The 12,923-nt window shown below is 37.6% G+C and overlaps 1 protein-coding gene across 3 annotated transcripts in view; it reads right to left on the bottom strand.

Moving 5' to 3' along the window:
* Window positions 1–12,923, bottom strand: part of NR3C1 (nuclear receptor subfamily 3 group C member 1) — a 231,607-nt gene that overhangs the window by 11,160 nt on the left and 207,524 nt on the right. For all 3 annotated transcript variants that reach the window (XM_063447391.1, XM_063447393.1, XM_063447392.1), the window contains exons 7-8: window positions 5,028–5,158; window positions 2,619–2,776 (exon numbers count right to left, since the gene is read on the bottom strand). In XM_063447391.1, coding sequence (XP_063303461.1) covers window positions 2,619–2,776; window positions 5,028–5,158 — 289 coding nt within the window. The remainder of the gene's footprint in view (window positions 1–2,618; window positions 2,777–5,027; window positions 5,159–12,923) is intronic.

Raw genomic sequence — 12,923 nt, forward strand, 5'->3', positions numbered from 1 at the left:
GATAGCGTTGGTGGTATAATCCCCACCTCAGGATAAGTAGTATAAAATGCCAGGGAAAAAAAATAAAATAAAAATAGTAATAGTGTGTTAAAATGATAGTGGTACAAATATATAACCAAAAATCATTTATTTTATGAATAACACAATATAAATAACCATTAACGCGTTTCACCACTGGGGCTTTATCAAAATGGAATAACATATAACCTGGCAATTAAAAAGTATATATAGGTACACTAGTACTTTAAAAAATGGCGCCAAAATGACATCATTAATTGGTAGCCAATTAAATCATACATTGTCCAAATGAAAAAATCAAATGTAAGATTATAATTAAAACATTAAACAGAAGTATGTATCTTTAATAGTTTATGCACCATCCTCTTATTGGCCGCGGGTCACATGCTGCTCTCCGATCCCATCCTCTATGTAGTGCATGCCGCCCACCAATAGGACGGCTGCACTACTTCACCAACATACGGGCAACCCTTCTGTCCCCTCCCAATCTCCACAGACTCATTAGACGCCGATCACGTGACTCGCGCACTGCATTTCCCATAGTACTGTGCGAGTCACGTGACGCGTCATTTTTATTACCCAGTCCTTATTAGGGTTTGGAACCTCATTTTTAAGCTTAACCTACCCCAAAAGATTAGGATATATAAACTATTAAAGATACATACTTCTGTTTAATGTTTTAATTATAATCTTAAATTTGATTTTTTAATATGGACAATGTATGATTTTGATTGGCTACCAATTAATTATGTCATTTTGGCGCCATTTTTTAAAGTACTAGTGTACCTATATATACTTTTTAATTGCCAGGTTATTTGTTATTCCATTTTGATAAAGCCCCAGTGGTGAAACGCGTTAATGGTTATTTATATTGTGTTATTTATAAAATAAATGATTTTTGGTTATATATTTGTACCACTATCATTTTTACACACTATTACTATTTTTTTTTTTTCCTGGCATTTTATACTACTTATCCTGAGGTGGGGATTATACCACCAACGCTATCTCTAAAGTGCAGTGTGACCTGCACTTTACTTGTGAGTATATTTTATTTAATTTTATTCACTACTTTATAATATCATCAGAGAACACTATCTGCTGTTTTTATCTCCTTCTTCTCCTGAGAATTGGACAAAACCCCTAGGAGGACAAGCACCAATACATCCTGTAAGCAGGGATTATTCCGCTGTATGCTTACAAACCCTGAGCTGGCTATAGCTCATCCAAATGTGAGTGTGACATATATATTTACACTACTGTTACATTTATTGTATACACTCCACACGATTGGTCCTCTCTTCTTGTGTTTTCCATATCACGAGATAGTGTGAACTACTACAACAAGAGAAGATACCCCCACAGCGGAATAAGTGACTATATCTATTTTTTCTTCTGATATTTACTGGAACTTACCCATTTTTTACTATTTTTTACTTTTATTTTCTTTTTTCTTTTGGTGCAACCTTTCTTTCTCTTTACTGTATATTTCTCATATAGAGGGTTAGAGGGTTACCCTCTATAAGGTCGCTGCCTGTTCACTATATTATTAGCACTAACCTACTTTTTTTATTTGTTATGTTGTAGAGTGTACAGAATTTGACGGCATCCATGGCCAAATGACCACAAGATGTCTTTTGGAGCAGACGCTCCTAAGTCCAAACATTGCAATAGGCCCATGCTGACTGATATTTTTTTTTGGGGGGGGGGGGGGTAATCTACAGCAAGATATAGTCATGTAGCAGTTGCAAAATGTATTAATTATACGGGGCATATTACTGTAATCAATTACTAAGTATTACAACGTTAAAGGGAAACATACATGCTAGGAATTATGAAATTTTGTGTTTTTTTCTTTACCATCCACTCCAGAGCGCCATGTGGTATGTGGAAGAAGTCTGCAGGAATTGACCTTAAAGTAACTATATATTTTGACCTATTACTTTAATTTGCAGTTATAACAGATAAAGATATGTATAGATTAGAATACTCCTATTTGAACGCGAACTTGTCATCTATCAATTTATGAACAAAGCCATGGCAAGAACACATTTTTTTATCAAAATAAATACAAGTATACAGAAAAAAGGACAATCTGCGTATTTTATTAATATATTTATTCTGAACGTAGAGAAAGGTTCACACAAATAAAACATAACAGCCCTCTGTGAGTAAATGTGGCCCCTACCTTGGCCATTTTAGTGATTTCTGTCACTACAGATGCCAAAAACTAAGTTTGGCAATTTCTTCTATCCTTTCCTTTAGTTAAATTCCTAAATTCAGTTCATGGCTTATACACCTCTGGCATCTATAGAAACAGAGATCACTAATATGACTATGCGAGGGCATTGATTTACTCCCAGAGGGTAAGTTAACTTAGAATTATGGGAATGCACACCAATTGCTGTAATGCCAATTGTGCAGGAATAAGCAACCTTTACGTAAATGCATCAGCACAAGGCTGATGATTGTAATGTATTAATACGTACCATTGGTGTAACTTAAGGTTGTCTACAATTACATTATGACAGGGTATGACAAGCTGTTGGTGAATCCCAGTAAAGATGCAAACATCTTTTTATGCTTCATAGAGGTCTTACCTCATGCATTGTATCCAGAAGTTTTGTCAGTTGATAGAAACGTTGCCAGTTTTGACTGGAATTCCCTTCCCTCTTCACTATGGCTTTTCCCAACTCTTTAATGTAGGTCATGCGGATTTCCTCAAACAGTGCATTGCTCTTCAGACCATCCTTTGGAACTAAAAACCCAAAAATTGAGGTTTTCATTAAATATTGCAATAGACACTGCAAAATCAGCTTAAAACAGAGATCAATCATTTTCTAATAGACTGCTTATTTTTTTTTTCTTAACAAGTTAAAGGGACACTATAGTCACCAGAACAACTACAGCTTAAAGGACCACTATAGTGCCAGAAACATACTCGTTTTCCTGGCACCATAGTGCCCTGAGGGTGGACCCCCTCCCGCCAGGCTGGATGGAGAGTAAAGGGTAAAAACTTACATTTATTCCAGCGCCGGGCGGGGAGCTCTCCTCCTCCTCTCCTCCGCCGATCCTCCCTTTCGGCTGAATGCGCATGCGCGGGAAGAGCTGCGCGCGCATTCAGCCGGTCGCATAGGAAAGCATTTACAATGCTTTCCTATGGACGCTTGCGTGCTCTCACTGTGATTTTCACAGTGAGAATCACGCAAGCGCCTCTAGCGGCTGTCTGTGAGACAGCCACTAGAGGATTTGGAGGCGGGATTAACCCATTTATAAACATAGCAGTTTCTCTGCTATGTTTATAAAAAAAAAGGGTTAATCCTAGAGGGACCTGGCACCCAGACCACTTCATTAAGCTAAAGTGGTCTGGGTGCCTAGAGTGGTCCTTTAATGTAGTTGTTCTGGTGAGCATAGTAGCTCCCTTCAGGCATTTTCATGTAAAGACTGCCTTTACCAAAGGCAGTGTTTACATTGCCCCAAGGAGCTGGAAATAAGGTGAGTTTTACATTTTTATAGAGGGGGCAAAGGGGGGGAGGAGAGGGGGTGGCAAACACTACAGGGTGAGGAATACATGTTTGTGTTCCTGACCCTATAGTGATCCTTTAAAGGAACACTATAGGGTCAGAAACACAAACATGTATTCCTGACCCTATAGAGTTAACACCACCATCTAGCCCCCCTGGTCCCCTTATGCCTCCATAAATATAGCAAAAATCTTACTGTATTCAAGCCTAAAGCTGTAGCTCCGCATGCTGTTTGCCTCAGAATAGCAAGCTGTCTGCTGACATCATCAGAAGTGGTAGCCTGATCCAATCACAGTGCTTCCCCATAGGATTGGCTGAGACTAACAAAGAGTCAGATCAGGGGCAGAGCCAGCATGATTCAAACACAGCCCTGGCCAATCAGCATCTCCTCATAGAGATGAATTGAATCAATGAGGAAAGTTCAGTGTCTGAATGCAGAGGGAAGAGACATAGTGCTGCCCTGTGCTCTGCTGACAGCAGATCTGAGTGGATTGAGGAGTTTTATGCCTCAATCAACTCGGAAGTCCCTCTGGTGGCATTCTGAGTGACTACATTGAAAGCTAGGAACACCTCCAGTTGCAAACACTGTATTTTCTCAGAAAATACAGTGTTTACATGAGAAAGGCTGCAGGGAGCTATAGTTCTCACCTGAACAACCTCATTAAGCTGAAGTTGTTCAGGTGGCTATAGTGTCCCTTTAACCCCTTAAGGACACATGACGTGTGACATGTCATGATTTCCTTTTATTCCAGAAGTTTGGTCCTTAAGGGGTTAAACAAACATGACTTTGACTCTAGATTTATTGTAATTTGAATATAGACAAAGGACATCACAATGTTTCTATTTTCCGCTGTACGCAATACTTTTTTTATGATGTTACAACTTTTGAATTGTATTGCATGTTATCTGCTGGCTGTCACAAAATAAAGATACATTATATCTCACTTTACTTGACAAAACAATAATATTACACTGAGATAAAAGTATCTTGTAAATTAATGCTGGAGTAATTGCAAGTATACTAATGTGGGTAGAATCTCTATATGGTGGCACTATTGTATATGTCAATATGTTTTTCAGCTGGAAATTGGTATGAATGAAAAAGGATTGTATCCTTAAGTACAAGGGAATTGCGGTATTAAGTATAGATTGAAAACACTTACACGGAAAGTACATTTTTTAAATAGTATTTTCTATAAATTGCTTCTGCATTTCTGTTTGGAGGCCAACTGTGTTTCATTGCCCTTATATGTGCATTGTACAGTGACAATAAAATTGAATCTGAATGCTGTTGGATATTGCTGGTAGGAAATATGGCAACATATTTAGCCATTTTACAGATGATACATTTTTATCCTATAGACTAAGTTCCACTAAGGACAGTAGAGGGAGATCATCATCGAGGTTGAACATTTAATTCCTAAATACAATGGCTATAATGGTAGCTTGACCACCGTACAGTGTTCACCAAATGGATTCACTTACTTGTACACAGAAGCAACAAAGCTTTCATGCAGAGATATTCATCATATGAAATCTGGAGACGAGTCATTTCATGGACTACCTTGAACATGTCTTGAAATCTCTCCTTCATGTAAGGAAGATTCATCCTTTCCCTGGAAAATAACAAACATCTGTGAGTATAGAAATTTAAATAATTCATCCTTAATCCGTGATTAGCGTTATTTATCACTTATAATATTGACTGATCTGCATCAGTGAAATGAATGGCATATCAACTGCAAAAATTACCTTTTTAAAGCTTAATTTGTAAACTAAATTTGTGTTTCACAGTACTTAAACCGCCTGATTTGAGAGTTTTCTCTCATCGTAAATGTAGCAAGAGTTATGGGCGCTGTAACAAACGATACTTTTGCATGCGTAGGTCCTCTTGAAAAGCTTCCCAAAGCAGGATGCTGCTATCTGTCATACATGCTCCATTACAAACACACTGGTGCGTTAATGGCCACTATATATTGCAATAATTTTGAAGGCAGGCAGGAGCACCCCCATATTTTCAGCGAGAGAGTTCCAGCTTTCTGTACGGTGAGAGAGTTACAGTCTGTGTGCTCTATATCAGTCAATTTAATTGTTTATTAATTTATTTATTTTTTTACAAGAAACTGTACTTAAATAGCTACACAATATGTTAAATATTTTCTTGATGAGAGATGCATCATCGCTAAATAAGGGACTCAATGTGAAAATAATGACAAAAGCACTCACTATAATGTATTCATATCTCTGTGCACAAAATACAAAAAAAAATTGTTTAGGTAATAGATTTCCTAATACATAATAAGCTCGGCTCTCTAGCTGTTTGAAAATATATGTGCACTCTCAGTCATTTGCATTGGGTATCAGAAATACATACTCCGTCCCCATATTAATGCCATTTAAAGCTGTATGGAACGCAGGCAGACAAAAGCAGATCCATAAAAGGGATAGATTTGAACTAAAGGAATGCTTACTATATAGACATAGGACATGTATGCATGTACTCAGTGAGTGAGTATATTCACCTATTGCATTCCATTCCACCTATCGCAAGATAAACAGAACTCCAACAACAAAAAAGTGTTGTTTTAAATAAGTATAATAACACTTTAGCTACTAAATGTTTTAACTATCGAATACTAACATATTGCGGCAATAAGAGTTGGACACTGCTTGTGAGCTGTATTTGCTATTACCCAGAGTGCGGACAGTGCTATATAATTCAACAGATCTGTCCTTATTGGTTTCACATCCACTGTATTTATTTTTTTATAATTGTGTCAGTTTGTTAATTGATTATTTTACTAAACTGTTAGAACAAACTATGCAGAAATAAGATACAAGACCAATGTAATCAGGAAATACATGCTAACATAGAACACTACAGTATACAAAATGCATTTCAGCTCTTTTTTATCTCCCCTTTTACAAAATGTATTTAGTCTACAATATTACCTTGTTAAAGTCCATACAGCAGTTTAAAGCGTTACTGAAATGTGTAATGAACCTTTACCAAAGGGTTTCAAATCTCATGCTAAAGTAACCCATTCACTACAGAGTGCTTTTTGCATACTTGACAATCTGCCCTGCCCACCTTCTGGAACGGAAGTGGGCTGGCACGAGAGCAAGCTACACAGAAGGCAGGATGGTCCATCCATCAGAGAGGTAGTCTGCCTGTGTAAGGGACAGGGCTGCCCTATAATGGGCAAGACCATACCTAAAGAGTGTCAGACTGACCAAGAATGCAGCACCGCTGAAGCACTCCGCGCAAGGTCCTAATGCCCACTTCCTTAATAAGACCAAGCATGGTTTCAGAAGGTTTCACAATGAAGGGTACATCTCTGGGATCCATTTTTGCAGGGACTGTCCAGGCAAATTTGTGACTGTTGGCACCTATGCCTTTTTGTTAAACAAAATCTAGACTTAAAGGGACATTATAGTCACCAGAACAACTACAGCTTATTGAAATTGTTCTGGTGAATAGAATCATTACCTTCAGGCCTTTTGCAGTAAACACTGTCTTTTCAGAGAAGATGCAGTGTTTACATTACAGCCTAGTGATAAATTCACTGCCCACTCCTTAGATGGCTGTTGGAGATCCTTCCTGGGTCATGGCTGCCTAAAATGCATCCAAACATTCAGTGTCTCCTCACTCTGCATGCAGACACTGAACTTTCCTCATAGAGATTCATTGATTCAATTCATCTCTATGAGGAGATGCTGATTGGCCAGGGCTGTGTTTGAATCATGCTGGCTCTGCCCCTGATCTGCCTCCTTGTCAGTCTCAGCCAATCCTATGGAGAAGCAATGTGATTGGATCAGGCTACCACTTCTGATGATGTCAGCAAACAGCTTGCTATTCTGAGGCAAACAGCATGCGGAGCTACAGCTTTAGGCTTGAATACAAGTAAGATGTTGCTATATTTAGGGAGGCATGAGGGGCCCAGGGGGGCTAGATGTTAAAACCACCACAATTGGGTCAGGAATACATGTTTGTATTTCTGACCCTATAGTGTTCCTTTAATGTTTCCATGAAACTATCCTGTAAGTAAAGTTCATTAGGAAGGACTGATATAAATTGTATTATATATTGTAGGTTTCGATACTAAAATGTTAATACAAATGTTCAAATACCAAGCTATGGAAACTATACGTAAACTACTGATATTTGTTTGGAATGCAGACTCCCATAGTACCAGAATTTTTTTTTTAAAATGGTCTATGTTGCTCATATAAAGGTACTTATTCTTTGATAGTGCATTGCAGGCTGCTGCTACAGCCTGACAGTACAGCCTAACTGATAAACTAGACAGGGGTGGTGTGAGTAGGTCTGCATAAACAAAGTGATTTTTATTTGCAGATAATTGAGCAGTGAGACTGCAAGGGCATGATCTATACACCAAAATCACATTATTAACCTGAAGATATTTGGGTGGTTAGAATCTCCCTTTAACTGCAGCCAACAGGCCACTTATGATGTTGAAGTGCTCACAATACCACTATTCAAATACTTTTACCATTATTAAATTGGTGAAAAAAGGCTCTATATACTTAAGTGTAAGCAATTACAATATTTCTGTAGAATAGTTATTAACATATTAATAGAAACTTTTTTTTCCAACACATAAAAAGACACTAAAAACACTTTTAAAAAGATGTATAAGTAAATCATGGTTTGTGTCTAGTTTTAAGCCGATAACATTTTTGGATTTCAACCGCATTACCAGCATTACGTCTGTGGATTATGTTTTATGACTTTGAAAACTGTTGAACAATTTTGGCCAATGTGATCACAATACACATTCAATCAGTTACAGGTGCTGAATTGTAATTTACCCCTCTGTTGGGCAAGAAACCGTGAGGGTTGGTTAACATATTTAAGGTAAATAGGTTTATTGTAGAATATTTAGCTTTTCTTTATGATGTCATGCAAGAATAAACAAACAATATATCATTTAGACAGTTAAGTGGTTGAAGGAAAATAATATAATTTATGGTTAAAAGGTTGCCAGGTAGGATGAAAAGCAAAAAAAAATAAATAAAATATATATATATATATATATATATATATTTCACTTTATACTCTTCTATGTTAAAAATAAAATAATTTAGGGTTTTGACATTAATAATGAAACTCAACTCAGAGAAATAATGCCGACAAGATGCCCTGCTGTGCCTCGGTAATGAGGCCGCAAAATTGAATTTCAGCTCTATCCTGGCTCAAACCCACAGGCAAGGAAACTTTCGTACTTTCTTACAAGCAATGCCTTGCACAGTGTAATCAATGGACATATGTTCATTGATTTAAAATCAAACCTCATGCTGGGTTTCATATGCCACAAAACACTTCAGAGCAACTGAACATTTTTGATCCAAAACGTTACATATGTTTATGACCAATACAAAGGTATGCAAATTTGTCAACAACAATATCAATGGTATATCCAATCTTAAAAAAACATTAATTTTAATTTTTTTTGTTGTTGTGTTAATAATGCCCTGTTGGGCAATTACCATTTGATCCTTCTCCTGTTTTTTAACCCAACAAGGTGGAAATATGCATAAAACCTGCCTTGAATCCTGAGCCAGGCCCACTTCGATTGTTCCCCTGTCTTCTTTGTTATCACGTTGTATCACCAGATTACTCTCCGAAGTCCAATCAAATACTCATAGACTGGATTCAATTCATCTCTATCAGAAGTAGCGAATACATGCACAGTGTTCGCGTTCATGAGAAGCAAGATAAGCTGAGTGACAGCTCATCTCACCGCTAAAGCCCTACTACCTCATGACCCCGGAATGGAAGAAAGAGGCAGGGAGTGTGGGCAGCAAAGAGGGGTTTGGATCAACTAACATGTAGGGTATTTGCAAAGGCAGGCAAGGACAGCAGGAGGGAGGGAACACATTCTCACCTGCAGACGCGCTCGTAGTGCTGAATGCAAGGAAAGAGGCAAAATACGTCCGTCGGCAGTACGCAGAGCACGCTGACAACAGACGTAATTTTGACACACAGTTCCGGGCAGCTTAATTCATGTGTGCCAGGGATGCAACTAGAACCTGGCACAGGATGACTGAATACTCTGTATAGGTAGCGTTTCCAGCAGTAATGCTGCACATACAGATTGATGCTCAATGACCATTTCTATAAGCATGTTGGAGCAACCCTTTAATATTGTCATGTTTATTTGTTTTTTTACAGTTGACAGTTATTTATACCTGTGCGATGCACAAATGTAAAACATTCTCACCCATAACAACGACCAATTGTCATTTCACGGTTACTGGAGTCTCTAGGCACACCAGCCAGGGCCGTCTTAACAGCAATATATGCCCCGGGAAAAGCAGTGCACTGCGGTCCGGTCTACACAGTCACTCACAGGAATGAAAATTTAAATTATCAATAAAATTAAGCTTATATTTATTGGTACCTCCAGCAAAATCGGTGTTTAAACATTAAAAAACATGCTGTCCAGCAGAGATTAATCCACACAAATGTTTAATAGGCAGCTGATATGGACTGTTAAAAATATTCGAAGTTTATTATAGCTTTATAGCTACAAAAAAATGATGTGTGTTGATTTTGTTTTGCTTATGTTCAATTAGTATGTGCATGTTGCTTTCGTCAATGTCAAGATATGTATTCGCAACAGCAAGATCCTGTGTGCAGATAACAGCTGATATGGAGGTGGTTACTCCACCTCAGTATTTTAATTAGGAGGGTTTTAAGGTTCTGAATAAATCTCCCGGAATAATATACTGAAAAGTTGGCAAGCCCATGGGGGCTCCTGGGCCCCCCAGGCAATGCCCAGCAAGTCCATGCGTTAAGACAGTCTTGACACCAGCATAATGGGTTAATCAATTTAGTGAGTTTATATAGAACAGTGTACAAAGTATCCATCATATCAGTAAGATACCAATATGAAGGGCACCATCTCTAATTTATGTTCTGTTTAATTACAACATTAGCACAGACAGAGGCCAAGGAATGTGCAGACTAAACTGACCATTCCTGTTTCTTTCCGATAACTAAATGTTCCTGTCCACTATGCTTTTTTTTTTCCTACTTGTGAATTCATACACAAGGTGTTTTGTGCACACATTTGAACGATTATTCTAATACTACAAAGGCTTTAATAAGCGAATTACAATTACATTAGCAAGAAATGAATACATTTTGTTTTGGTCACCTCGTGCCCTGCCAAAAGAAATAACTGCTTTGACCTTATAACGGTGACCTTCGCATAGCGAGTATCACTTTCATGTTACTGTACACAGAAGTGCCAAGTTTGCCCCAGGAGCATTGACTTTCTATAATTAATACAGAGATGTCTACAGTGAGAATTAATCCTAAATCTTTTTTTGTAGAGGACAAAAAAACTGCCTACATGGTATATTAATGTATTAAAAATGTGAATACATTTACACACACCTATATTTAGGACGTTACCCACTACATATCTCATTTTTCTTATGAGTTGTTTACTTATGAAACCCTCTCAGATATTCCATAACTGGTTTTGCATTCAGAAAGAGGGGTAGTTTCACAGCTGTGATAGTGTTAAAGTGCAAGCCAAAGATGTTGCAAAGATCTGACAGTTAAACTTTAAAACTTTTTTTTTTATTTAAATCTTCAAATGAAACCGCTTTTCAAACAAATAATATAATTTTTTTCAACGTCCTACTAATGCTAAATTAAGACAGACTTGTTTTAAAGGACACTTTAGCCTCAAACAGACACACTTGTTTTTTTATAAAAAGTAATATGTAAAAAAAAGTTGAATACTTTAGCAAAACACATTTATGAATCCTTTAAAACTTCTGTTTCTTTAACATATATACAAATGCTCAGTTCTACGTTGTGTTGTGCACAGCTTTGAATAAGGCAATGCAAGACAAGCAAAGTCTATTACAATTCCTACATCCAACTGCTATGCTGTCCAAGGTTAGATTCCTTTGGGCAGTTAATGAGGAAGTGAAATATTCACAATATCTGTATTGCAACACTTGGGCTGGACTTTAGCTTTTTGTTAAACTACTTGAAAATGGTTTGACAGAATCACCCCTCAAAAACAACAAAAAACACACACACACAAAACAAAACAAACAAAAAACACAACATACCACTCCAGTAAGTAATAATGATTAAGTAATCATGGTGTTTAATATTTAATGTGTCTCTTTAATCTATCACCTTAAAGGGCTTTTGTAACGATCATAACCACTACAGCCTATAAGGTCTCTTCAGGCTCTGAGGCTCTTGTCATGCCGGGCGATAGACTTTCAGCTTCTGCAGAACTGTAAAAACCAGTCCATTTGGCCGAGAGTCAGCTGACCACTCACAACCAATGAATGTCACACTATACATGAAAATGTGCACAGAATTGACATTAGCCACATAAAAACTCCAGGCTGGCTAATGATCAACAGAAACAAAGGTGTTAAACACTGCACATAAAGACTCCAGGCACCATGACCACTTCAAATCAATGAAGTGGCCATGGTGCTTTGAGTGACTCTTTAAAGTCAATGTCATATCTGCAAGCCACTGCACCATTTTTCCTCTAATGGACCTTTGATGGTTTAGTGCCGGTTTAAAGCAAGTGGAACCAAACATGGTTTCAGTAAATGCATATACCACAGTCTGCTTAATAAAGCAGTTTCCTTATTGCTCCTCATGGATTCACCACTGAGGGGATCTTGTAGCACAGTGTGGCATCCCACTGGTATTACCCAACAGCACCTCAGCTACAGTGTGTGTCCCACCAAGTGTGTTAATGCCTTGTTGTCCATAATGGGTGAGTGTTAAGGCAGTCCAACAAAGTATAAGGGAGGGAGTCAGGGCATCTCCAACATGTGTCTAGGCAAGAGGAGTATATAAATGCAGAATTTACCAGCCAGTAAGGACTCGGCAAATAGTTACTTGAATTTTGGAGCTCATTGCGCTCTGTTGATTTAGAGTGATTTTTTTATTTTTGACTCTCTATATGTGTGGCCAAAGCTCCCTTTCCAACTGCGAGTGAGTCTAGTGTATGGGTTATCATTACTGCTGAGTTGAAGCTCAAAGAATGCAGTGATGTAATTTTCTAGCCCTCAGCAGAAATTCAGGGCTAAATTCAGAGTGGTAAGTAGTATATTAGTTTCCTTCTAAACTGCTCAAGCGCAGTGGGTGTTCTCCATTTCACCAAGACTGTGAGGTGTTTCAAGTAAAAAAAATATATAAAAAAAATTAACAAGTAGTCCATAGAAAGTTTACCATGCCTACATGCTTTCTTTGCCAATAACCCTCCTCGTTGTAATACAAAAAGTGTAATATCATTTGAAAAAGCAAGATCATTTGCAAATATATATATATATGTATATATATATATATATTTACTATGTATT

The sequence above is a fragment of the Pelobates fuscus genome, chromosome 3 (assembly GCF_036172605.1).
Source record: "Pelobates fuscus isolate aPelFus1 chromosome 3, aPelFus1.pri, whole genome shotgun sequence".
Classification (NCBI taxonomy): Eukaryota; Metazoa; Chordata; class Amphibia; order Anura; family Pelobatidae; genus Pelobates; species Pelobates fuscus.